This window comes from Salminus brasiliensis, chromosome 25, assembly GCF_030463535.1.
Source record: "Salminus brasiliensis chromosome 25, fSalBra1.hap2, whole genome shotgun sequence".
In the NCBI taxonomy this organism is placed as follows: Eukaryota; Metazoa; Chordata; class Actinopteri; order Characiformes; family Bryconidae; genus Salminus; species Salminus brasiliensis.
Genome location: NC_132902.1, coordinates 4,007,552 through 4,035,302, shown reverse-complemented (window position 1 = coordinate 4,035,302; position 27,751 = coordinate 4,007,552). Strand labels below are relative to the sequence as shown.

Sequence of the window (27,751 nt, the reverse complement as noted above, 5' to 3'; positions counted from 1 at the left end):
CATATTTACTCTGATTCAGTGATTTACTGTCCAGATATCCTCCCTGTACTTCTGCTGGGAGCTTTCTATGATCGTATGCTTTAGTCTTCTTAATGATCTCAGCTGCTGGTTCATTTAGGCATCTTTACCCATAAATGCTTCGACAGGGAAGCACAAACCGACAGGACACCAGACGCATTTCTTACATCCCAAAAAGAATATCTGGGGAAGAAAGAGGAGGTATGGTCACAACTTGATCTTGTTGTGTTTCTCTAAACTTATGAAGCTTATAAGAGGTTAAAAGACCAGTGGTCAGCCCAGTGGTGAAGGTGCTGGATCTGTAAGTAATGGACCGGCTCTGCCCCCTGCTGGCACTGGTACTTACTGAGCTTAGGACCCAGAAACTCTAGCATATCTTAGAGTAGTTAGTACTGCTTACCTGTGCTTTACTGTCATTTTATCAGAGCTTATTTAAAATAGTAAAATCATGAACAGAGAAACTGTTGGAGCTTCAATTTTATTTTAAATGATAGTACAATATAATAATAATATAATTATTATTACAATATAATAATTATATAATAATAAAATAATGTAATAACCATAAACACAGCTGACATGACAAATATATCAAATATTGTGTTAACATTACAGGAAATAATAATAGGATTATTATTGTTATTATTATTATTATTATTAATAATAATAATAATCTCAACCTACCCGGGTTGTTTGGCTAGAATTTAAAGGTTCAGCCTACACTGCATGTGGACAGTATAGAGAACTGGACACCTTAATCTTTATGCATTTCTCTGTAGCAAATTTGTGTCTGATAGGTTAGTCCATATAAATGCATATAGCTCCTTAACTCCATTCTGTTCAAATATACAATCAATATATAATCCAATATATATGAAATATAAATGTATTCAACACGTACATACTGTTGTTCTTTTGAAATCTGCACATCGCTCTTGTGTAAATATGTTGTGATCGTGTACAGAGCATAAGTGTGTAAGAGAGAAGCAGTGAGATGTAAAGGAATGATCTGACCACCTGACACTAGGCAGCATGTAAATACAATGTGGTGATGTCACAAATATGCGAATTAGCAGCTGGGATGCAACATGTAACTGAAGGTGTGTGTGTGTGTGTGTGTTTGTGTGTGTGAGATAAGTGTGATAAATGGTAATCAGTCAGATATGATCTAATGTTATCAGCAGTATTTGCAGGGACGTAGCTAACCCATTTTTACAGACAGATCAGATCTGACTTGATACCAGGAAAATGCCTTTTCTTTCTCTTAACACACACACACACACACACACACACACCTTCAGTTTTAAAAGGAGTGAAAGAAGCTGCGGTGGCATTGGTTGGCCTGTGTGTAAAAGAGTAGTGCTGTCTGTATGTGTAATAACTAATTAATGTTGCAGAATGATCAGATATGAAGAGATGATATTATAACGTAACTGTGTGTGTGTGTGTGTGTGTGTGTGGTCAGCCAGTCAGCTATGAATATTCGATTCTTTTTCCAGAAAAAAGAGGCAGGTTCAGGTGAGAGTCTAAGGCCAACATGATCTTGATCATACGCTCAGAATCTGTTGATAATCATAATAATATTGAAAACTGATTATTAGAATTGGTGTGTCTGATCTACATTATTATAATGATTCTGTCAGGACACAGTCTCATGCCCTGAATCTCTCTCACTCTCATCTGGTCACCCTAGCCCACAGAAGCTCAATATTCAATAAGTAAAATGTGTCAAACTGATATGGATCTATTTATTTTTCTCTGAGATGAAATACTCATTGTTTGTTTGTTGTATTTGATAATTGGTTAGCAGCTCAAAGAGGGAGAAATGAGAATAGAGAGAGAGAGAGGAGAAAAAGAGCAGGATAATATAGTGTTAAAGTTATAGTGTAAAGTGTAAGAAACCTCCAACCGCTCTTCTGTGTCTGATCTACTTGAATCAGCACAACACACACTAACACACCACCACCACATCAGTGTCACTGCAGTGCTGAGAATGATCCACCATCTGATCATCGAAGAACAGGTAATATATATATATATATATATATATATATATATATATAGAGAGAGAGAGAGAGAGAGAGAGAGTTTATCCTTTATTATATTTTACTTTTAATAAAATGTCTTAATACATTTGTAAACTAAGTTTTGTGAACTATTCTGATTGATAGTCCGAAATGACTTTGTCATGTAGTTTTTATGAGCTGTTCTCATTTGGTTACTCAGCACCCCTAAACCTCTAAGCCTACAATCGCCCCTGTAAAACACTACAATTATTAATGAAATAATTACCATATACAATCATTTAAAACATTTGATTTACTGTTCTCGTGCTATGATATAATAAAATAATTACAAAGAAAAAAAGTCAAAGTGCATACCAGAGCCAGTAGTCTCCAACTTGTGCCTTTGCTAAGGGGTGGGAGGTGGTGCCTTTATTATGGTTAATAATTATTATGGATATTATTATGGTTAATAATCACTAATAATTATTATGGCTAATAATCACTACAATCTACTCACCCACTACACTGCAAACTGTACCAGATACACACCTTCCTTCCTATGTTTCTGTTTATAATCTGATCAGCAACACTTTCACCAGTCGTTACACATTTAACTACACGAAAATTACAATTTATTGTTATTATGATTAATTATTCTAATAATTATTCATTATAAATAATAATAACAATTTACTAACTGTAACAATACTTGAATAGCTGTAACTTTAACACGATAAATCTATAAATAAAAATACTACATATATTAAATATTTGCTGTGTTCGTGCTATAAGATTATTAAATGACTTTCTAATATTTATTCAAAAACAATTATTTATATTCTTACAATATCAAACATATCGATATTTAAATGATATAAATACAAATTATTATTATTACTATTATTATTATTAAGATTATTAAATGACTTACTAATTATTATTTAATAATAATCACATCACCTATAAACCGGTATTATTCAGATATTACTTGTTATAGGATTCAGCTCCAGAGGGTCCTACTGATCTCCACATTTGCTAGCTAGTGAACAGCGGATCACCATGATCTGTACCAGTAACATTAGCTTGCTAGCTGACATCAGTCTAACGTTAAAGTGACCTTCATACCGTTACAGTGAGCATCTACAGCTCTATTACTGTAAATACTGCTGTCCTTCTAAACCTACATGAAGCTGAAACAGCACTGTGTTCTCCGGCTGATCCTGGGGACTGGCTGTTTCTCTCTTTTTCAAATATCTCGTGATGTCCATGGTGTTCACGTTACTGTCGACTGACAGCGCGACGAGGGCATGAAGGAGGAGAAATGGGCTGTGTCCCAAATACCATGTTTAAAAACACGCGCTCTGAAGGGCTCCTGACTTATTGCGCTGCTCGCTGTTGATACTAAAAAGAGTAGACTTTGAGGAGAACTGCAGAGTGTAGGGTGTGATTTGGGAATGGGCTATGGTGACCTATAGGAGTGTAAGAGTGCAACTGCTAATATGTGAAGTGCACAGAGTGAGAAGCAGCGCTAAAGGATCTGCATCCTCCCCTCAACCCCCGCGGAGTCGCCTATGGTCAGTGCAGTCCGTGCAGCAGGTCTGAGTGTTTTAGCACGAATCTATAAATATAATAAATATATATAATCGATCTATATCGATATTTAAATAATATAAACATGAATTATTATCCGTTGTGCTCGTGCTATAAGATTATTTCTATATAATTAGATCATCTACAAACAGTTAATCAGGTGTTACTTGTTATAGGATACAGCGCTTATAAACCTTATAAGGAATAAAATGATGTCACAGTCGGCGCCGCCCGTCAGCCCAGTGGTGAAGGTGCAGGACCTGGAAGTAATGGAGCCACGAGTCGTGGGCTCGACTCCCGGCTCTGCCCCCTCCTGACACTGGTAAGCGTATATACTAGGCAAAGGTTCACGAGTTTGGACGCAAGAACCCTGCCTTAGAGAATCTAGTGTCGCTTACCTGTGCCAGTAGGGGGCGCAGTCCAGAGCCTCCCTCCTGCGCCTTTACTAAGGGGTGGGCGGTGCCGCTTTTTGATGAAACTTTTTACTATTATTTTTATTATTTAAAAAACAATAACTACATATTAAAAGAACAACACTAATATTTATTATTAATTATAAAATAATAATAATTCATTACTCTTCTATCATTGGTTGTAAGATTGTAAGGCTGTAAGATTAACATGATAACTCAATATAATCAACAAAACTAACATTTCAGATCTGTACTGTTATTTAGTCGGAGCTTATTTAAAATAGTGAAACTGGGTGTTGATATTTCAGAGCTGATCTTGTTAAAGGCAGAGGGAGTAGATGTAACCCTGTGGAGAGTGAAGCTGCTCTAATGGTGGAGTTAAAGAGAGTGTAAAGCTCTGCAGACATGCAGTGAATATTCTGCTCTACAGAGGAGAAATACGCGCCTCTATGCTGTGCTGTGCTCCTGGAAGTTCTGCTGGCTGATGGATCATTTTGTAAAACGGCTTTAAAGAGCTGACACTGTCTGGTAAGTAAGTTTACTGTGTTCTAAACAGCAAACAGCATTTTTTTCAACCCGACATCATTTCAGAGTTAAAACAGTGTTAGCTCCTTAGCTAACGATGCTGCTAGCAGCTCCACCCTAAACTGAGGCTTTCATAATGGGAGCGTTAGCATGGTGGCTAAGTGGGTAGGAGCCCATAGTGTTAACTAGTTCTCTGACTGCATGATGGGTTTGTTTAACATGGCTTAACTCAGGACTCTGAAACATGAGCCAGCATCAACTTTGTTGAGTCCTGAGTGAATTTGCCATGTTTACAGAAGCTGGAGTGATGTTAGACAGTTAGGGAGAGCTCAGTAACTCGCTGTATTTTGAGAAGTGCAGGGTGGATTATATGAAGGGCAGTTGGCTCCTAACGGGACAAGGTGTCTGCTTTGATCCAAACTGTGAGATGTTTCAGGTGTCTGTGGCTGATAAAGTCCTGCTCCTAACTGATATACAGTAGAAATGCTCCACTAAATGACCAAAACATTATTTCTGCTACTTTTTACCTGTGCTGCTCAAATACATACTGCCATAAAGAAGAAAAAGCCTGACATCATGGTGTTTGACCAGTCTGACATAGAAGTGAACTGTTTGTAATTTGTCTAATCTGAATGTTGTTTGGTTTGGTTCCCTTCGGGAGAGAATCAGGAGGAAGCGGCAGGAGTACATGGGGGAAAATGAGCCTCATGATTAATGGCCTAAATGTCAGACATTAGTTCAGGATGCCATTTTCAGACGGATCTGTGGCTTGATCCATGATCATGATCAGCCATAAAACCAAACTGGCATCAGTGTGGGTGACCCTTCACCACCCTGTAGTTCCTCCAATAAGGTAGGGAGTCCTATGCCAAGTTCATGCTCCAAAGATAGGGGTAGTGAGGAAAGCTCTCCCTTCAAGGTTGAAGAAGACCCCTGTCTCCCCACCTGCTGCTGTCAAAACCAGCAGCTTTTCATCACTGACAGGTCTGAACAATAAGGTTCATGATGGAAACAGGGCCTATGGGAACTCCTTTCACGCCCCTTGCTCCACACACCTGCCCCTCCAAGATTCCCAGGTGGGTAGGCCTAGGTAGGCAGAGGATGTGTCCAGTTAAAGCTGACGTGTAGCCTGAAAAACAGAGCTGCCCAAACTGAGACTGGGCTTAGCCAGGAGAGGAGGACCGAGAGCCAGGTGGAGCTGCTGCTCCTCTGTTGTTAAATGTTCAGTGTATTGACTGAATCAGTCTTCATCATTCCTACTGTAACAACACCACCTTCCAGACGTGTTCACCTCATTCTAATGTCTTTTGAAACAGGGAGAAGAAGATGGAGGGGCTGAAAGTGGTGCGCGCTCTGGTGGAACTACATGATGTCTGCTTGGCCCTCATCAAGAGTAAGACCCACACTTCATACACACTCTGGACAACAGCCTTTTGTCCAATCTGTAGTCACCATTTCAAAACTCACTAAGCACAGCATGTGTCTGCTGTGGACTGTACCTTTAGCACAATTTATGCTTTTGTTACAGAATATGCAGTCAGTTTACATATTTCTACATATTTCTATAAAATTCTGGATCTTTCTTGTCTTACACACAGAATCCCACAAGTACAATATAATGTTAAAAAACTTAAATGTATCCTAAAACAAGTTCTTCTGCTACAGCAACAGGTAAACAAGTTACACAAAACAGCTGATACACATTTCTGAATGTACAGATCATTGAGAAATTGAGAAACTGCTGATGTACACTATGTGGACAGAAATATTACTCATTCATGGTTTATTTGGTAATCAATGGTATTCAAAAAGAGTTTATCAGATATTAAAACAGCACTGCTGAGGTAAATTTGTGTATGTTAGCAACAATATTAAGCATATTTATCTCCTAACATGTACTATATACTAATCTCAACAGTGCGAGTTGACCTGCAGTTGGAACGGATACACACTCCCTACAAAGAAGCTACTGGTAAATTTCTCTTTCAGCTGTTAACAGAAGAATATCTATAGTGACCAAAAACACCAGCTGGTCCAACTGGACAAATGATCTTTAACAGTCCTCACAGCGTTTTACTTGAGGCAGGAAGTTGTAGATGTTGACGCCTGTGTCTACTGATAGTTTTACAGTGTTGTTTGTGGTAGAATTCCTGTTTCTGTTTAAGGAACAGTAGCTTCTCTGCTTATTAATGTTAAAGGAGATAGGTAGATTCTACAGAAGGTAATGTTAGCTTTTTTTCTGTAACCCAGCCTAACTGTCACCTCCATACTCCAGATCAAAGCAGACCTGGAAACAGGTAAAAGAGCCATTACACAGAAGTAGCTGAGCTGGTGGACTTATGCGTTGGATGTGGTGCTCAAGGAGGCTGAATGTAAAGACCGCTGTCTGCAACAGCACAGCCATCAGCCCGGAGCCCTTAAACCACATATCAGAGCAGTTCACAGCCATGTTTAGGTGAAAAGCTTTCCTACACTGGAGAAGGCATGGATGAGATGGAGTTCACAGAAGCAGACAGCATGAATGACCTTGTGTCTGAGTACCAGCAATACCACAGGAGAGGAGGAGGGAGATTTTGAGGATGAGGAAGAAGAGGTTGTGGTGTAGGTTTAGTATCTGTTGTGGTGAGTGAAGGGGAACTGACCACCAACCACACAGGTTCTCAGATCCTTCAGGTCCACTTCACTGTCCACCATTGTTCTCTTATGACATTGCTTGGCTCTGAGGAGAAACACCCAGACCACACACAGCTGGAGAGGGCTGACCAAGCCATCTGACCTTTCTCACTCTTTCACTGCTCAGATGCTGACATAAAAACTCTGCACAGAGAGCAGCCGGGTGAGTGAATTTTGCTCTGAATACTGCTGGAACTTGAGTGTATATATACTGAGTTGACAGTTTATTAAGTACACCTACCTTCTACACTCACTAGCCACTTTATCAAATATTATTTGAGAGATGGTCCAATTGAACAATGGTGTTGCTGGGGTTCAGCTTCACCAGCAGTACTTCACATTGTTCCCATCTATTCATGTGTAGCCATCCTTTAACCCTTTATCACTGGATAGTTTCTGACCACAAACCTACTCTTGGCTCAATATTTTAGGATGGAGGACTCACTTTTACCCTGGCAGTGACACAGATTTGTGTGAAAACCCCATCAGCACCACTGAGCCAGATGGAGTTGTACCAGTACCATACACACTATCAGTGTCACTGCTGGGGTGAGAATGAACCACCACCTAAATAATGTCCTACAGTCTTACTGATGGTAAATTAAGCATGAAAACAACTTATCTAATAAACTAATAATCTCAGTGTAAAATCAGTGTAGGTTTGTGAATGTAATTCTTTAGATTATGAGTTATATTCAATAGGATAAACACCCCCCTGGTTAAATGGTGTGTGTTGCTGATTTGATGATCTGAGGTAAAGCCAGGTAGCCGACTGCAGAACAGCAGTACTACAGAGCAGTCACTGTGTGACATTCAGCAAAACACCAATTTTCTTTAATCTCAGTGTTTATATAGAAAACTGAGCTTGTCTGTGACTAGATTTCCCTTTATATTTAGAAGGCTAGCACTAGTGATGCTATGCTAACGTTACCTGAGGTAAAGCTATACAGCCATATTTATAACCCGACAACCATAATTCAGATTTCTATGTCACATATATGCAAATGGGGTTTGTAATACTTCAATTTTAAGGAAAAAATAACTTCACATGTAGCATAAATTTATATTAGTCCCTATTTAGTTATCTAACTGGTAGCTCTGTAGCTAGGCTAGGCTACAGCTACAGGTGCTGAACCGTTAGCTAGCCGTTTAATTCTCCACATCAGCTCAGTATGAAAAGCTGCTGCCTCATTAGATCAGTGATTTTACAGCAGGACTCCTTCACATCCACACACTCCTACAAACTGTAAACCCCTTTACTGAAACACAAGCTATCTGCTTTCCATGCATTCCTGTGAGTGAACAGCTAAACTGCTCGCTTGGTTTAGTACATGAAGACCTCCTGCTTAGCATTATAGCTGCCAGACAGAGAGATAAACAGTCTATCAGAGAAGTTCTGCCTTTTCTAAAACCTGAATATTATTAAAAACTGATATATCTGTAGCAGAATGCTACTTTATGATCACCAGCTGGTGGTTAATGTTGATATCTGGATTAAAAATTGTTCATATTTCTATTTAAGAAGTGAGTGTAGCATTTAGCAAACATCTCATTTAGCTAATGTTAAAGTATGAAGAAAAATCCTTAAAGTTCTGCTTTCTTCTTAATCTGATCATATTTCAGTAATATTTCAGTAATATTTCTCAGGCTTGTTGTTCATGAATCAGAGACTGCTCTGGAAGTCAGTCTGGAATAGTCTGTCTGGATCAGGGAGAAATTCAGCGGAACTAAAACCACTGATTTTGACTCACATATGCAATATTTTGACATTCATTTTTATTGTACTTTAAGTATAATATTTATTTTAATATAATTATTTTAATATAATTATTATTTGAATGATTTAAGCGCATATATTTGTTTCCGAACTTGAATTTCTTTTCTATTTTTCTCTGTAAGATCTGTTGTAATATTACAGAAATCTCACCTTATCTCTCCTTATCTCCTGATGTTTCTGCTAGTTTAGCAGTCTGCTGTTTGCTGCTGTTTTCACAGTGAACACACACAGTGCAGTTCAGTGAGTGCTAGCACTATATTTATTTATATTTGTGTGTGTTTGTGTGTTTACACTATTTTTTTACACATCTCATGATGAGAGGGAGATAACGATAGAAATGATCTCTGTTGATCATCACTGGAGCATCTGTTCTTCATTTTTCTGCTGGTTTCATCTGTATGCTTAAAAAAGGAGACACAAAAAACCCTCATTAAAAATCAGACTTATTCATAATAAACTGATGATGTCATCATGTCTTCCAGAACATCAGTGAATATTACAGCAGCAGTGATCCTCGTCTTACTGACAGGTAAACTTTCACATTCCTCTGCTTTTTTACTCTGTTTTAAGAGGTTTACAGTGTTTATCATTACAGTGTATACTCGTATCATTATAATTACTGTATACTATATATGTATTTATATACAATCTACACTATATAAACTACAATATTTTATTTTACATTTTCAAAACTTTAAAAGATTCAGTGAAATATTCTAAAAAGATTTCTAAATGAGTTTCAGGAAGAAATGATTAATAATTGGCAACAATGAATGATCTTTAACAGCTTTGTGATCTATGGATTAACAGCGTGTGCTTGTGTGCCTAAACTGTGTGAAGCTTCAGATCAGCTATTTTAAACTGTTTTAATCTTAGGTCAGTTCCTCTGTGGTTATCACACCTCTGCCCAACTGCGTACCTGACTCTATCGCCCATAGCAACAGCATCATTACTTTACACTGTGGTCACTCTGCCAGTTAGACCATGAGAGTTTCCTCTAACATCTGAACCGTGTGTGTGTGTGTGTGTGTGTGTGTGTGTGTGTGTGTGTGTGTGTGTGTGTGTGTGTGTGTTGCAGGAGTTTGAGCTCAGCGCAGTGTAACTCTCTCCTCTCAGAGTCTCTGTGCTGTTACTGGATCTACAGTAAAAATCTCCTGCAAATATACAACACCTGATTCCTCCAGTGTCAGAGAGAGAGAGTGGATCCACAGCTCTGATGGAAAAGAACGAGTCCTGGGCTCCACTGAAGGAAGAGTGTCTGTAAGAACAGAGCAGAATGAGTGTGAGCTGACAGTGAGGGATGTGAGCTGGAAGCAGTGACTGGACATCAGCCTCATCTGGAGTTCAGCTCACTGTAACAGGTATACACACATCAAAACACTCTAACAGAGTCTCTGCAGATCGGGATTTACAGAATTCTGGTGTGTGTGTGTGTGGGTGTGTGTAGATTTGCAGGTGAAGGTGGATCCTCGGACTGAGAGACAGAGAGAGGTGAAATTGTCCTGTAGCTCCACCTGCAGCCTTGGGGAAAAGCTTTCCTACTACTGGAATGGAGAATTCAAGACTTACACAGCAGATAGGCAAATATACTGGCAGACCTGGAGTCAGTCTGTCTGTCACAGGTAGAGCTGCACTACATACAGTCAGATTGCTCTCTGCTTAATAAAATAATTTATTTATAAAATAATTTTATAAATCAGCACATTTTACTGCTCATACACTCCTAACTAAACTCATCTGTTAACTGTCAGGTTTAGTTTGAACAGGGAATTGATCAATCTGCTCAGGGCTGTGACCCTCCAGCACCAGAGCTGATTACTTTTCCTACAAATGACCAAAGAACACCAAGCCTTGTTTAAACTCTCCTGCAGATATGAAGATTACAGTGTCCGACACAGAGAGTGGAGGAAAGCAGCTGACCTGTAGCAGCACCTGCACTCTGCCTGACCACCACACCTACATCTGGTACAAGAACGGACAGAGTGAGTCTCACTGCAGATCTGCCTCCTGCTCTGTAGCTGTGGTCAGTGGAGTGGTCAGCTACAGCTGTGGTGTTGAAGGCCACGAGAGCCTCCACTCATCTCCAGTGTGTGAGTGGACATTTTCACACTCTGAATTAAGTCATCTACAGTAAGTTTTCATATGATGTATGATGATAATTCAGTGACCCACACCTAAACAGCAGTGACCAGTATGCGAGTAACGTGAATACACCAGCTGTCTGACCCATCTCAACTAATAAAGGTAACACCTGAATCTGATCTATTTCCAATCAGACTCTCCCAGAAACACCAGAGCAGTGCTGGTTCCCTCTGGAGAGAGAGAGGAGGGAGAGTCAGTGACTCTGAGCTGCAGCTTTGATGCAGACCCTCCTGTTCTCTCCTACTCCTGGTTTAAGCAGAGAGCAGCTGCAGACACACCGCTGACAATAGGCCAGAATTACAGCATCACCAACATCAGCTCCCAGCACAGCGGACATCACAGCTCTACACCCGTTTATCTGGATGTGAAAGGTAAGCAGCAGTCTGCAGTAAGTGTGTTCAGTCAGGATGTGTAATTACTGGTGAATTAGCTGTTGTTCTCCTGATCAGAATGAACTGATTCTGTTGAAACACTCAGCTGAGTTGTTGGAGCAGCGTGCTGTTTGGGGAGATGTTTGGGGAGCTGTTGGAGTGGTCCCTGTTCTGCCTCTCTCTTTCACTGCTGTTCTGTGCATTAAGTGAGTGACAGTATTGTTTATATTTATCTCTGAATCTGCATTAAACATCATATTAACCTCAACTTTAACCTCAAATACAAGCTTTTCTGATCTACAGAACTCAAACTGGCCTTTTTGTTTAACCTGTGTGATCAGGAGGAGGAGAGGAGCAGAGAGAGAGACGCATATACCGGTACGGAGAGAGGATTTCACTTTCTTTCTCTCTACATCCTCCTAAAAGCTGCTGCTGAATAAAGACTGAAGTTGTGTTTTCCTCATCTCTCTCTAAAAGACCCCAAATCCTGCAGACCCCACATATACAGCTCTCAACCCCACCACTATCAGCTCAGACTATGATACTCTACAGGTACGTCTACAGTTTTTATATATATGTGTGTGTGTGTGTGTGTGTGTGTGTTTTACACTGCATGAGTGTTTAGTTTCCTTAAACCCTGCAACCACAACGTCTGATTATGACTCTCTGACAGTAGGTCTGCAGTTTCCTTGCTTGCAAATGTGTGTGTGTGTGTGTGTGTGTGTGTGTGTTTCTGTAGTTGGAATATATATCAGGGTGTGTGTGTTTCCAGGCTGTTCGTCCTCATTGAGAGATGAGAAATGCTCCAAAAATAAAGGATAAACGGCTGTGCTACATCACTGTATTCTCCACCATCAGCAGCACCAGCAGCACTTAAAGACACACAGGAGAGGAGTTTGGTGATCATAACAAAGCAGATTCTGTTTTCAGATTCTTTATGATTCAGTTTATTGTGGATTAATTGTTTAGAACATTGCGTTAAGGTTCTGCTCAGATAAATGTTCTTTAGTCCTCCTCAGAGCTGCAGATTGATTTAATGAAGGCTTAGTAATGAGCTGCTGTGTTGAATCAGGTGTGTTAACAGAGGTGGAGTGATGGTCTCTGTGGTGCTGTAGTTCTGAGTTTTAGTATTATTCTGAGGACATACTGGTATCTATAAACACTGACATGCTGAAACAGTAGTGGAGTGTGGAAATCCGTGTTTGGTCATTACTTCACCTAGATTAGCTTTTTAGCTCCAGTACTAAACTTCTATTGATGAGAGAGAGACTGATGTAGTTTAATTAGAGTTTATTAGATGTTGCTGTTTCCTGCAGAATTAAAAGGTTAAGATGTAAACAGAGTCATTCAGAGTGGTTTAGTGTGAAATGCTCCATTCTAGAGAAACTTACAGAGTCAAAACTGCTTACAGTGGAGGTGATGGGAACCTGATGTCTGAAGGGCGGTGTGAGTGGTGCCTATAGGAGAAACACTGAGACAAGGACTGCGACAACACAGAGAAGGGATATTGCTGCTGCTGCACGTGGTCCGAGGACCTGGAGCACGCAGACAATGATCCACACCCGGCCCTGCCTGAGCCTCCACCAGCAGTGGGACCCGGGACAGAGCACGCTGGGTCTCCCTGGCAACCATGTCACACAGTGACACCGCCTCCCTTCACCGGACTCCCCAATGGTTGAGTCCCCAGGGTGCACTCTAAGAGGACTCTAAGAGGGGGACTGTGGTGAGAGGAAGGTGGGGTTGCTGGGTCGCCTGACCGTTCATGCTGGGTTCTCTACCTCTGATCACAGACAGCTGCTGCTTGTTCAGGAAGGAGCACCCGCAGCATAAAAGCTCAGCTCTCGTCGGCACGGGAGAGAGGACACTCTCTGATGGAGCTTTTAGAGGCATTCCACTCTTCAGACGTCTGGTTCCCATCACCTCCACTGTGAACAGTTCTGACTCTGTAAGTTTCTCTAGAACAGAGCATTTCACACCAAACCACTCTGAATGACTTTACTTACATCTCAACCACTGAATTCTGCAGAAATGTTAGAAATGATGGACGTCTCTGTTGATCATCACTGGAGCTGCTGTTCTTCATTCTTCTGCTGGATTCATCTGTATATTTAAAAAAGGAGACAAAAACCTCATTAATAATCAAACTCATTAATAATAAAGTCTTTGATCATCATAAAGTGTATTTTTCATTTGTTTAAAGATCACTTTCTTCTTCTTACCTGCTCTTGGTGATGATGTCCATGACTGATCTTTTGTCTCTTGATGACACGAATCTGTCCACCATCTTCACACAGTCCTCGTGGCTCCCCAGAAATCTCAGGGTGTTTCGAGCATGGAGTCTGTGGAGGAAGAATGATAAAAGGTCATTTTCAGTGCTGGCTGGTAAAGAAAACATGCTGATGGGTGCAGTTCTGACCCAATAGGTGTAAAAACAAGCAACTGCTTACCTCACTTCCTGTGCGGAGTCCAGGGCCAGTTTGCTGACGGCGGTCAGGAACCTGCTGGTGAATTCCTTCTTGCTGGTCAGCACACGAGAAGCCCCCAACTTGTAAGAGAGCTTCTCCAGATGCAGTGCAGTGCATCTTCTCACTGCTGCGTTTCTGTGGCTGGAGAGAGGAGAGTGAACACAGTAAGATACACATCCAGCGTTTACACACAGGTGAACTCTAGACTCACCTTTTAGCAAAATCTTCTCCAAAATGTAGGAAGAGACTCAGCCGTACATCAGTGCTGCCAGTTTGTACTGTGGCTTTAGAATGACCACTGATATTGATCACATGACCACTTCATTTAGTTTACAGTTCAAATCTATTAATAAATATGGAATGTGATGTTTACCTGAATCCACCAGCCAGTAGAGCGTGCAGGACCCGGCCAGGCGAGCAGGTCTGCACCATCGTGCTGAGGGCCACCTCCATGTCCTCTTTGATGAAGTGGCTGGATTCCCCAGCCTTGTGCAGGAGGACACAGGCAGTGCCCTCCACCTCCTTGTCCATCTTCCGCTGCAGGTGGGCATACAGGTGGGACAGGGTGGTCATGGCGGCACGAGACACCATGGAGCGCAGGTTCTTCACCTGAGACAGTGGAGACAAAAGAAGCACAGTGAGCCTCTGTCTCTAACTCAACCACTGACACTTGCTTTAGCATTAATTAGAATAATGTCATTACAGAAGCTGTTGTCCAGAGTGTGTATGAAGTGTGGGTCTTACCTCCTTGATGAGGGCCAAGCAGACGTCATGTAGCTCAGGCAGAAGAACCTCGGCATGGTGTTCCGCCAGTGCGCGCAGCACTTTCAGCCCCTCCATCTTCCTCTCCCTGTTTCAAAAGCAAGACATTAGAATGAGGTGAACACGTCTGGAAGGTGGTGTTATTACAGTAGGAATGATAAAGACTGATTCAGTCAATACACTGAACATTTAACAACAGAGGAGCAGCAGTAGATGGAGATCATTGGGAATTCTCTTCAGACACTTTATAGACTCTGATGTTTAGAAGATTCCATCACTAATTTTATCTGGATACTCCAAAGCATTTTAGTTGTATATTCTCAGGTAACTTCAGCTATTCTAACTCTAGTCTGAGCACTACTCTAAAACACATCACTGCTCCATTAGAACTGGATCTTAATTCTTAATGATCAGTGGAAGGGTGGTGGGTCTACTCCAGCTCACTAAAGACATACCATTCCTCATCCTGCAGCAGGCTAAATGCCTGGTCGAGTGCCAGCTCAGGCCTGTCAAGGGGCTGCTCACTAGTCAGGGCTGGGATCTCCAGCTCCTCTCCTCTTCCCTGACTACCTTCAGCAAGGTGTGGAGCAGCCCTGTTGTTAACAGGCTCCTTTCTGGTTTCTGCTCCCCTGCTCTGTCTAACCACTTTGGAAGCAGCTGTTTGTCCTGCAGCCTCGTCCTGACCCTCTGTCCTTGTCTCCTGCCTAAGTCTAGTCTCACTCCTACCTAGGCCTACCCACCTGGGAATCTTGCTACCTGTGATTATATGAACATGGTTAGAGCACCTACTACTTTCATTTATTTTTATTTTTTTTCATTTAAGAACAGGATTTTGCCATGGTTACATGTTTCTAATTTCTAATATAAAGAAATTGTGTTTCTAAGCTATATAGAGTTTGTAGGGAAGTTACATAAGACTCCTAAGATATATGTTCTCTAGGTTATAGATTAAAGACTATTTAAGGGACTGGAACTCACCTGGTGAGTCATAGGCCTTGTTCTTTTTTGGAGCCACCATCAGTTTGGTAGCAGCAGGTGGAGAGACTGGTGTGAAAACCAAGGGGCGTGAAAAGAACTCCTCCAGAGTAATGGAGTTCCCAGTGGTCTTGTTGTTATCCTTGGTCTCCATGTTCAGCCCCCTCAGTCTGGGAAATCTGCTGGTCTTGGCAGCAGCAGGTGGAGGGACAGGGGTGTGGACTAGGGGGCGTGAAAGGAACTCCTGAAGTGAAAAAGAGTTCCCATAGGCCCTGTTCCCATTCTGAGCCCTAATGTCCAAACCCCTCAGTGTCGAAAACCTGCTGGACTTGGCAGCAGCAGGTGGAGGGACAGGGGTGTGGAGAACAGGAAATTTCAGGTCCTCAGTCTGTTCTTTCACCACCTGTGGGGCTTGAATTTGGACCCTCTGCCTTATCGGAGGCAAACTGCAGGGTGGTGAAGGGTCCATGCGAGACTCCTGAACGCCCACATTTGGGTCGTCCATCATGAGTCTCATTTTCTCCATGTATTCCTGCCGCTTCCTCCTGATGCTCTCTCGAAGGGAGGAGGCAAGAATAATGGGTCCATCTTCCTCTTCCATCTTCTGTAGATCCTGATGAGAAGTCTTCTGAGATGTGCACTCCTCCACAGTCACACATCTACTGATTACAGTACTGAGAGACCAGCCATTAAATATGGAACGTTACGTGGGAGTGAATCTATTATGACGTCACGGATCAGGGCGTGGTTCTCTGCTGCCTCCACACTATTAGGAGTGAAATATTAGGAGTGTATCATCCAGGGTTGGCTGGAAACACAATGCATGTAACAGTTTTCTGTAATCAGGATAGAAAAAAGTCCAGTTCCAGAGGAAAAAGGCAGTAATCAGATTCCAGCTCCATTCTAAAAACAGTGGGATTACTAACAGAACTACAGTAAACACTCATCACTCTGCTGATTCTCTTGTCTTTCTTCATATCTAGGAGCTAAATTTGGGGCTTAAATGCAGATTTTGCTGAGATTTGATTTCTTTAATGAGAGTTTAGCACTTTCCACAGCGCGCTGTCTCCCTTCAAGCCCCGCCCTATTTCCTAAACCCTCCAATCACTGCTTAGCAACCGTTGTTCTGCAGGACTCCTTCAGCGCTGTTCAGCTCGAGCTCCTGTTTCCGCGGATAGAGTTTGAAGGTGAAGCTCCAGTTCTAGTCATAAGATGTGTCTGGGGGACACAGAGAGCCTGACAGACTGAAGGAGGCTGTTTTCTCCCCGTTTCCAAAAACAACAGCTCATTTGAAAAAGTCAGCTCTGGACTCGTCTGTGGTAAACCTCCCCATGAGCTGAACACACACACCTTAACCAGAGACAGCTGTGTTCACTCAGAGGTGAGTCGTTTGATCTGCTGTTTAGTTGCTAATTTGAGCTGCTTTGACTGAATAAGAAGCTGTGTATGAAAGCACTTGTGGAAAAAGTCGTAGAACCCAGGCGTAGTTTTAGCGGACATGCTAAAAGTTCCTCTTGCTGAAGCGTTCAAATCTTTCTTTACTTGAAATGGATGAGCTGCTTTTACCACGTTGGCTTTGCAGTAACTTTCTGAAGTAGATGAAGTAAATGAGCTCCTCCAGCTGAAGCCCAGTAGAGCAGCAGGGACATCTGATGTCTTCACACATTGCTGCCCCCCAGTGATCAGATCAGGTCATTACATCTGTGATTGGAAGATGTGTTGGTTGATTCTCTGCTTTGGTTTTATTATTGTTCAGATTGTAAAGCATTAATCCATTATTGTAGGCTGTGTTCAATCATCTCTTCATGTTTTAAAGCTCCATCCTCTCCCTGCTGTCACTGCAGTGTTGTAGAAGAGCAGATGCTGCACAGTGGAGGAACCAGGAAGAAATAAGCATTAAAAACTAAACCAAAAGCTGCTTCACAATTTATTTCTGATGGTGTTTTTGTAAAACACTGTTCAGAGTAATAAATCACACAAGGTGAAGCAGAAATGGATAAAAATATCAGTAAATCTAACCAATAACAGTAAATGATAAAAACAGTGCAGAAGAATAAAAATATGAAGCTTTTAAATCAGTTTCTCAATGAATGTAATGAGCTGAACATAAAACATATGAATGTAAAATAAACTGAACTGAAGATGAGAATGAAGTGTTTCTGACATGGAAATCTTTAAAATTGCCTTCTTTCATCTATGTAATTTTGACAGACTGCATATTGTATGTTAAATGATGCTGATAAGCCGGTGCATGTATTTATAACCTCTAGACTGGATTCCTGTAATGCCCTTCTGGTTGAACGTTCATGCAAATGATTAAAAAAGCTTCATCTACTTCAGAAAGCAGCTGCTAGAGGGCTCACCAGAGCTAGAAACTTTCTCTCTCATCCCTGCACTGGTTACCAGTTAGATTCCACATTGATTTTACAGCGGGGCAAAAAAGTATTTAGGCAGCCACTGATTGTCCAAGTTCTCCTACTTGATGAGAGAGGTCTGTAATTTTCATCATAGGTACACTTCAACTATGAGAGAAAAAATGAGGAACAAAATCCAGGAAATCACATTGTAGGATTTTTAAAATAATTTATTTGTAAATTAATATTGGAAAATAAGTATTTGGTCACCCACAAACAAGTAAGATTTCTGGCTCTCACAGACCTGTAACTTCTTCTTTAAGAAGCTCTTCTGTCCTCCACTCGTTACCTGTATTAATGGCACCTGTTGACCTCGTTATCTGTGTAAAAGACACCTGTCCACAGCCTCAAACAGTCAGACTCCAAACTTAACCATGGCCAAGACCAAAGAGCTGTTGAAGGACACTAGGAAAAAAATTGTAGACCTGCACCAGGCTGGGAAGAGTGAATCTACAGTAGGCAAGCAGGTTGGTGTGAATAAATCAACTGTGGGAGCAATTGTAAGAAAATGGAAGACATACAAGACCATTCATAATCTCCCTCGATCTGGGGCCCCACGCAAGATCTCAAAATGATCATGAGAACAGTGAAGAAAAATCCCAGAACTACACAGAGGGACCTGATGAATGACCTGCAGAGAGCTGAGACCAAAGTAACAAAGGCTACCAGCAGTAACACACTACGCTTAGAGGGACTCATATCCTGCAGTGCCAGGCGTGTCCAGGCCCGTCTGAAGTTTGTCAGAGAGCATATGGATGATCCAGAAGAGGATTGGTAAAATATCATGTGTTCAGATGAAACCAAAATAGAACTTTTGAGAGCATTGAAGATGGAACGTGGCTGGGTCTTCCAGCATGACCATGACCCCAAACACACTGCTCGGGCAACGAAGAAGGTCCTAGAGTGGCCTAGCCAGTCTCCAGACCTCAGCCCCATAGAAAATTTGTGGAGGGAGTTAATAGTCTGTGTTGTCCAGTAACCACCCCAAAACATGACTACTCGAGAAGAGATCTGCATGGAGGAATGGGCCAAAATATCAGCTACAGTGTGGCAAACCTGGTGAAGACTTACAGGAAATGTTTGACCTCTGTCATTGCCAACAAAGGTTATGCTACACTTGCACAATCAGTGGCTGAATAAATACTTTTTTGCCTCACTGTTAGTCTCTCAATGGTTTATCACACAGTGTCTTAGGGAACTTATTAAACTCTTTGCTAATGTAGCCTGTTTCCATACTAACACTGTTCTGCACTGCTCTGATTACAGGTTTTGATCCTATTTTTATTATATTATATTCTTACATTTACAGACCCTTCACCAGTCTGTTCATACTTCCAAACCCTGTCTTATTAGTATTACTTATAGGATTCAGCTCCAGAGGGTCCTACTGATCTCCACATTTGCTAGCTAGTGAACAGCGGATCACCATGATCTGTACCAGTAACATTAGCTTGCTAGCTGACATCAGTCTAACGTTAAAGTGACCTTCATACCGTTACAGTGAGCATCTACAGCTCTATTACTGTAAATACTGCTGTCCTTCTAAACCTACATGAAGCTGAAACAGCACTGTGTTCTCCGGCTGATCCTGGGGACTGGCTGTTTCTCTCTTTTTCAAATATCTCGTGATGTCCATGGTGTTCACGTTACTGTCGACTGACAGCGCGACGAGGGCATGAAGGAGGAGAAATGGGCTGTGTCCCAAATACCATGTTTAAAAACACGCGCTCTGAAGGGCTCCTGACTTATTGCGCTGCTCGCTGTTGATACTAAAAAGAGTAGACTTTGAGGAGAACTGCAGAGTGTAGGGTGTGATTTGGGACTGGGCTATGGTGACCTATAGGAGTGTAAGAGTGCAACTGCTAATATGTGAAGTGCACAGAGTGAGAAGCAGCGCTAAAGGATCTGCATCCTCCCCTCAACCCCCGCGGAGTCGCCTATGGTCAGTGCAGTCCGTGCAGCAGGTCTGAGTGTTTTAGCACGAATCTATAAATATAATAAATATATATAATCGATCTATATCGATATTTAAATAATTTAAAAATGAATTATTATCCGTTGTGCTCGTGCTATAAGATTATTTCTATATAATTAGATCATCTACAAACAGTTAATCAGGTGTTACTTGTTATAGGATACAGCGCTTATAAACCTTATAAGGAATAAAATGATGTCACAGTCGGCGCCGCCCGTCAGCCCAGTGGTGAAGGTGCAGGACCTGGAAGTAATGGAGCCACGAGTCGTGGGCTCGACTCCCGGCTCTGCCCCCTCCTGACACTGGTAAGCGTATATACTAGGCAAAGGTTCACGAGTTTGGACGCAAGAACCCTGCCTTAGAGAATCTAGTGTCGCTTACCTGTGCCAGTAGGGGGCGCAGTCCAGAGCCTCCCTCCTGCGCCTTTACTAAGGGGTGGGCGGTGCCGCTTTTTGATGAAACCTTTTACTATTATTTTTATCATTTAAAAAACTAGAACTACATATTAAAAGAACAGCAACACTAATAATTATTATTAATTATAAAATAATAATTATTATTATTTACAGTCATTACTCCTCTATCATTGGTTGTAAGATTGTAAGGCTGTAAGATTAACATGATAACTCAATATAATCAACAAAACTAACATTTCAGATCTGTACTGTTATTTAGTCTGAGCTTATTTAAAATAGTGAAACTGGGTGTTGATATTTCAGAGCTGATCTTGTTAAAGGCAGAGAGAGTAGATGTAACCCTGTGGAGAGTGAAGCTGCTCTAATGGTGGAGTTAAAGAGAGTGTAAAGCTCTGCAGACATGCAGTGAATATTCTGCTCTACAGAGGAGAAATACGCGCCTCTATGCTGTGCTGTGCTCCTGGAAGTTCTGCTGGCTGATGGATCATTTTGTAAAACGGCTTTAAAGAGCTGACACTGTCTGGTAAGTAAGTTTACTGTGTTCTAAACAGCAAACAGCATTTTTTTCAACCCGACATCATTTCAGAGTTAAAACAGTGTTAGCTCCTTAGCTAACGATGCTGCTAGCAGCTCCACCCTAAACTGAGGCTTTCATAATGGGAGCGTTAGCATGGTGGCTAAGTGGGTAGGAGCCCATAGTGTTAACTAGTTCTCTGACTGCATGATGGGTTTGTTTAACATGGCTTAACTCAGGACTCTGAAACATGAGCCAGCATCAACTTTGTTGAGTCCTGAGTGAATTTGCCATGTTTACAGAAGCTGGAGTGATGTTAGACAGTTAGGGAGAGCTCAGTAACTCGCTGTATTTTGAGAAGTGCAGGGTGGACTATATGAAGGGCAGTTGGCTCCTAACGGGACAAGGTGTCTGCTTTGATCCAAACTGTGAGATGTTTCAGGTGTCTGTGGCTGATAAAGTCCTGCTCCTAACTGATATACAGTAGAAATGCTCCACTAAATGACCAAAACAGTATTTCTGCTGCTTTTTACCTGTGCTGCTCAAATACATACTACCATAAAGAAGAAAAAGCCTGACATCATGGTGTTTGACCAGTCTGACATAGAAGTGAACTGTTTGTAATTTGTCTAATCTGAATGTTGTTTGGTTTTGGTTCCCTTCAGGAGAGAATCAGGAGGAAGTGGCAGGAGTACATGGGGAAAATGAGCCTCATGATTAATGGCCCAAATGTCAGACATGAGGGCGTTCAGGATGCCATTTTCAGACGGATCTGTTGCTTGATCCATGATCATGATCAGCCATAAAACCAAACTGGCATTAGTGTGGGTGACCCTTCACCACCCTGTAGTTCCTCCAATAAGGTAGGGAGTCCTATGCCAAGTTCATGCCCCAAAGATAGGGGTAGTGAGGAAAGCTCTCCCTTCAAGGTTGAAGAAGACCCCTGTCTCCCCACCTGCTGCTGTCAAATCCAGCAGCTTTTCATCACTGATAGGTCTGAACAATAAGGTTCATGATGGAAACAGGGCCTATGGGAACTCCTTTCACGCCCTTTTGCTCCACACACCTGCCCCTCCAAGATCCCCAGGTGGGTAGGCCTAGGTAGGCAGAGGATGTGTCCAGTTAAAGCTGACGTGTAGCCTGAAAAACAGAGCTGCCCAAACTGAGACTGGGCTTAGCCAGGAGAGGAGGACAGAGAGCCAGGTGGAGCTGCTGCTCTTCTGTTGTTAAATGTTCAGTGTATTGACTGAATCAGTCTTTATCATTCCTACTGTAATAACACCACCTTCCAGACGTATTCACCTCATTCTAATGTCTTGCTTTTGAAACAGGGAGAGGAAGATGGAGGGGCTGAAAGTGGTGCGCGCTCTGGCGGAACACCATGCCGAGGTTCTTCTGTCTGAGCTACATGACGTCTGCCTCTTCAAGGAGGTAAGACCCACATTTCTTACACACTCTGGATAACAGCCTTTTGTCCAGTCTTTTGTCACCAGTTCAAAACTCTGAATACACTTAGCACAGCATGTGTCTGCTGTGGACTGTACCTTTAGCACAATTGATGCTTTTTTACAGAATATGCAGTCAGTTTACATATTTCTACATATTTCTATAAAATTCTGGATCTTTCTTGTCTTACACACAGAATCCCACAAGTACAATATAATGTTAAAAAACTTAAATGTATCCTAAAACTAGTTCTTCTGCTACAGCAACAGGTAAACAAGTTACACAAAACAGCTGATACACATTTCTGAATGTACAGATCATTGAGAAATTCAGAAACTGCTGATGTACACTATGTGGACAGAAATATTACTCATTCATGGTTTATTTGATAATCAATAGTATTCAAAAAGAGTTTAATCAGAGATTAAAACAGCACTGCTGAGGTAAATTTGTGTATGTTAGCAACAATATTAAGCATATTTATCTCCTAACATGTACTATATACTAATCTCAACAGTGCGAGTTGACCTGCAGTTGGAACGGATACACTGAAGCTACTGGTAAATTTCTCTTTCAGCTGTTAACAGAAGAATATCTGTAGTGACCAAAAACACCAGCTGGTCCAACTGGACAAGTAATCTTTAACAGTCCTCACAGCATTTTACTTGAGGCAGGAAGTTGTAGATGTTGAAGCCTGTGTCTACTGATAGTTTTACAGTGTTGTTTGTGGTAGAATTCCTGTTTCTGTTTAAGGAACAGTAGCTTCTCTGCTTATGGATGTGAAAGGAGATTCTACAGAAGGTAATGTTAGCTTTTTTCTGTAACCCAGCCTAACTGTCACCATACTCCAGATCAAAACAGGCCTGGAAACAGGTAAAGGGCCATTACACAGAAGTAGCTGAGCTGGTGGACTTGTGTGTTGGATGTGGTGCTCAAGGAGGCTGAATGTAAAGACCGCTGTCTGCAACAGCACAGCCATCAGCCCGGAGCCCTTAAACCACATATCAGAGCAGTTCACAGCCATGTTTAGGTGAAAAGCTTTTCTACACTGGAGAAGGCATGGATGAGATGGAGTTTACAGAAGCAGACAGCATGAATGACCTTGTGTCTGAGTACCAGCAATACCACAGGAGAGGAGGAGGGAGATTTTGAGGATGAGGAAGAAGAGGTTGTGGTGTAGGTTTAGTATCTGTTGTGGTGAGTGAAGGGGAACTGACCACCAACCACACAGGTTCTCAGATCCTTCAGGTCCACTTCACTGTCCGCCATTGTTCTCTTATGACATTGCTTGGCTCTGAGGAGAAACACCCAGACCACACACAGCTGGAGAGGGCTGACCAAGCCATCTGACCTTTCTCACTCTTTCACTGCTCAGATGCTGCCATAAAAACTCTGCACAGAGAGCAGCCGGGTGAGTGAATTTTGCTCTGAATACTGCTGGAACTTGAGTGTATATATACTGAGTTGACAGTTTATTAAGTACACCTACCTTCTACACTCACTAGCCACTTTATCAAATATTATTTGAGAGATGGTCCAATTGAACAATGGTGTTGCTGGGGTTCAGCTTCACCAGCAGTACTTCACATTGTTCCCATCTATTCATGTGTAGCCATCCTTTAACCCTTTATCACTGGATAGTTTCTGACCACAGACCTACTCTTGGCTCAATATTTTAGGATGGAGGACCCACTTTTACCCCTGGCAGTGACACAGATAAAGGTAAAGTTCACTAAAAGCTATACAGCCATATTTATAACCCGACAACCATAATTCAGATTTCTATGTTACACATATGCAAATGGGGTTTGTAATACTTCAATTTTAAGGAAAAAATAACTTTACATGTAGAATAAATTTATATTAGTCCCTATTTAGTTATGTAACTGGTAGCTCTGTAGCTAGGCTAGGCTACAGCTACAGGTGCTGAACCGTTAGCTAGCAGTTTAATTCTCCACATCAGCTCAGTATGAAAAGCTGCTGCCTCATTAGATCAGTGATTTTTCAGCAGGACTCCTTCACATCCACACACTCCTACAAACTGTAAACCCCTTTACTGAAACACAAGCTATCTGCTTTCCATGCATTCCTGTGAGTGAACAGCTAAACTGCTCGCTTGGTTTAGTACATGAAGACCTCCTGCTTAGCATTATAGCTGCCAGACAGAGAGAGAAACAGTCTATCAGAGAAGTTCTGCCTTTTCTAAAACCTGAATATTATTAAAAACTGATATATCTGTAGCAGAATGCTACTTTATGATCACCAGCTGGTGGTTAATGTTGATATCTGGATTAAAAATTGTTCATATTTCTATTTAAGAAGTGGGTGTAGCAGTTAGCAAACATCTCATTTAGCTAATGTTAAAGTATGAAGAAAAATCCTTAAAGTTCTGCTTTCTTCTTAATCTGATCATATTTCAGTAATATTTCAGTAATATTTCTCAGGCTTGTTGTTCATGTATCAGAGACTGCTCTGGAAGTCAGTCTGGAATAGTCTGTCTGGATCAGGGAGAAATTCAGCAGAACTAAAACCACTGATTTTGACTCACATATGCAATATTTTGACATTCATTTTTATTGTACTTTATGTATAATATTTATTTTAATATAATTTTTTTAATATAATTATTATTTGAATGATTTAAGCACATATATTTTTTTCCGAACTTGAATTTCTTTTCTATTTTTCTCTGTAAGATCTGTTGTAATATTACAGAAATCTCACCTTATCTCTCCTTATCTCCTGATGTTTCTGCTAGTTTAGCAGTCTGCTGTTTGCTGCTGTTTTCACAGTGAACACACACAGTGCAGTTCAGTGCTAGCACTATATTTATTTATATTTGTGTGTGTTTGTGTGTTTACACTATTTTTTTTACACATCTCATGATGAGAGGGAGATAACGATGTAGTTTCAACTGAATTCTGCAGAAATGTTAGAAATGATCTCTGTTGATCATCACTGGAGCATCTGTTCTTCATTTTTCTGCTGGTTTCATCTGTATGCTTAAAAAAAGGAGACACAAAAAACCCTCATTAAAAATCAGACTCATTAATAATAAACTGATGATGTCATCATGTCTTCCAGAACATCACAGAACATATTACAGCAGCAGTGATCCTCGTCTTACTGACAGGTAAACTTTCACATTCCTCTGCTTTTTTACCCTGTTTTAAGAGGTTTACAGTGTTTATCATTACAGTGTATACTCGTATCATTATAATTACTGTATACTATATATGTATTTATATACAATCTACACTATATAAACTACAATATTTTATTTTACATTTTCAAAACTTTTCAGTGAAATATTCTAAAAAGATTTCTAAATGAGTTTCAGGAAGAAATGATTAATAACTGGCAATAATGAATGATCTTTAACAGCTTTGTGATCTATGGATTAACAGAGTATGTTTGTGTGCCTAAACTGTGTGAGGCTTCAGATCAGCTATTTTAAACTGTTTTAATCTTAGGTCAGTTCCTCTGTGGTTATCACACCTCTGCCCAACTGCCTACCTGACTCTATCGCCCATAGCAACAGCATCATTACTTCACACTGTGTTCACTCTGCCAGTTAGACCATGAGAGTTTCCTCTAACATCTGAACCGTGTGTGTGTGTGTGTGTGTGTGTGTGTGTGTGTGTGTGTGTGTGTGTGTGTGTGTGTGTGTGTGTTGCAGGAGTTTGAGCTCAGCGCAGTGTAACTCTCTCCTCTCAGAGTCTCTGTGCTGTTACTGGATCTACAGTAAAAATCTCCTGCAAATATACAACACCTGATTCCTCCAGTGTCAGAGAGAGAGAGTGGATCCACAGCTCTGATGGAAAAGAACGAGTCTTGAGCTCCACTGAAGGAAGAGTGTCTGTAAGAACAGAGCAGAATGAGTGTGAGCTGACAGTGAGGGATGTGAGCTGGAAGCAGTGACTGGATATCAGCCTCATCTGGAGTTCAGCTCACTGTAACAGGTACACACACATCAAAACACTCTAACAGAGTCTCTGCAGATCGGGATTTACAGAATTCTGGTGTGTGTGTGTGTGGGTGTGTGTAGATTTGCAGGTGAAGGTGGATCCTCGGACTGAGAGACAGAGAGAGGTGAAATTGTCCTGTAGCTCCACCTGCAGCCTTGGGGAAAAGCTTTCCTACTACTGGTTCAGGAATGGAGAATTCAAGACTTACACAGCAGATAGGCAAATATACTGGCAGACCTGGAGTCAGTCTGTCTGTCACAGGTAGAGCTGCACTACATACAGTCAGATTGCTCTCTGCTTAATAAAATAATTTATTTATAAAATAATTTTATAAATCAGCACATTTTACTGCTCATACACTCCTAACTAAACTCATCTGTTAACTGTCAGGTTTAGTTTGAACAGGGAATTGATCAATCTGCTCAGGGCTGTGACCCTCCAGCACCAGAGCTGATTACTTTTCCTACAAATGACCAAAGAACACCAAGCCTTGTTTAAACTCTCCTGCAGATATGAAGATTACAGTGTCCGACACAGAGAGTGGAGGAAAGCAGCTGACCTGTAGCAGCACCTGCACTCTGCCTGACCACCACACCTACATCTGGTACAAGAACGGACAGAGTGAGTCTCACTGCAGATCTGCCTCCTGCTCTGTAGCTGTGGTCAGTGGAGTGGTCAGCTACAGCTGTGCTGTTGAAGGCCACGAGAGCCTCCACTCATCTCCAGTGTGTGAGTGGACATTTTCACACTCTTAATTCAGTCATCTACAGTAAGTTTTCATATGATGTATGATGATGATTCAATGACCAACACCTAAACAGCAGTGACCAGTATGCGAGTAACGTGAATACACCAGCTGTCTGACCTATCTCAACTAATAAAGGTAACACCTGAATCTGATCTATTTCCAATCAGACTCTCCCAGAAACACCAGAGCAGTGCTGCTTCCCTCTGGAGAGAGAGAGGAGGGAGAGTCAGTGACTCTGAGCTGTAGCAGTGATGCAGACCCTCCTGTTCTCTCCTACTCCTGGTTTAAGCAGAGAGCAGCTGCAGACACACCGCTGACAACAGGCCAGAATTACAGCATCACCAACATCAGCTCCCAGCACAGCGGACATCACAGCTCCACACCCGTTTATCTGGATGAGAAAGGTAAGCAGCAGTCTGCAGTGAGTGTGTTCAGTCAGGATGTGTAATTACTGGTGAATTAGCTGTTGTTCTCCTGATCAGAATGAATGAACTGATTCTGTTGAAACACTCAGCTGAGTTGTTGGAGCAGCGTGCTGTTTGGGGAGCTGTTT

At 41.5% G+C, this 27,751-nt stretch overlaps 1 protein-coding gene across 1 annotated transcript in view; it reads left to right on the top strand.

Annotated features, from left to right (window-relative positions):
* The window catches only part of LOC140547747 (sialoadhesin-like), a 61,366-nt gene that overhangs the window by 16,362 nt on the left and 17,253 nt on the right, over positions 1-27,751 (top strand). The window contains exons 5-7 of the mRNA XM_072670882.1: positions 10,874-11,092; positions 11,279-11,515; positions 27,366-27,596. Of these exons, the coding sequence (XP_072526983.1) occupies positions 10,874-11,092; positions 11,279-11,515; positions 27,366-27,596 (687 nt within the window). The remainder of the gene's footprint in view (positions 1-10,873; positions 11,093-11,278; positions 11,516-27,365; positions 27,597-27,751) is intronic.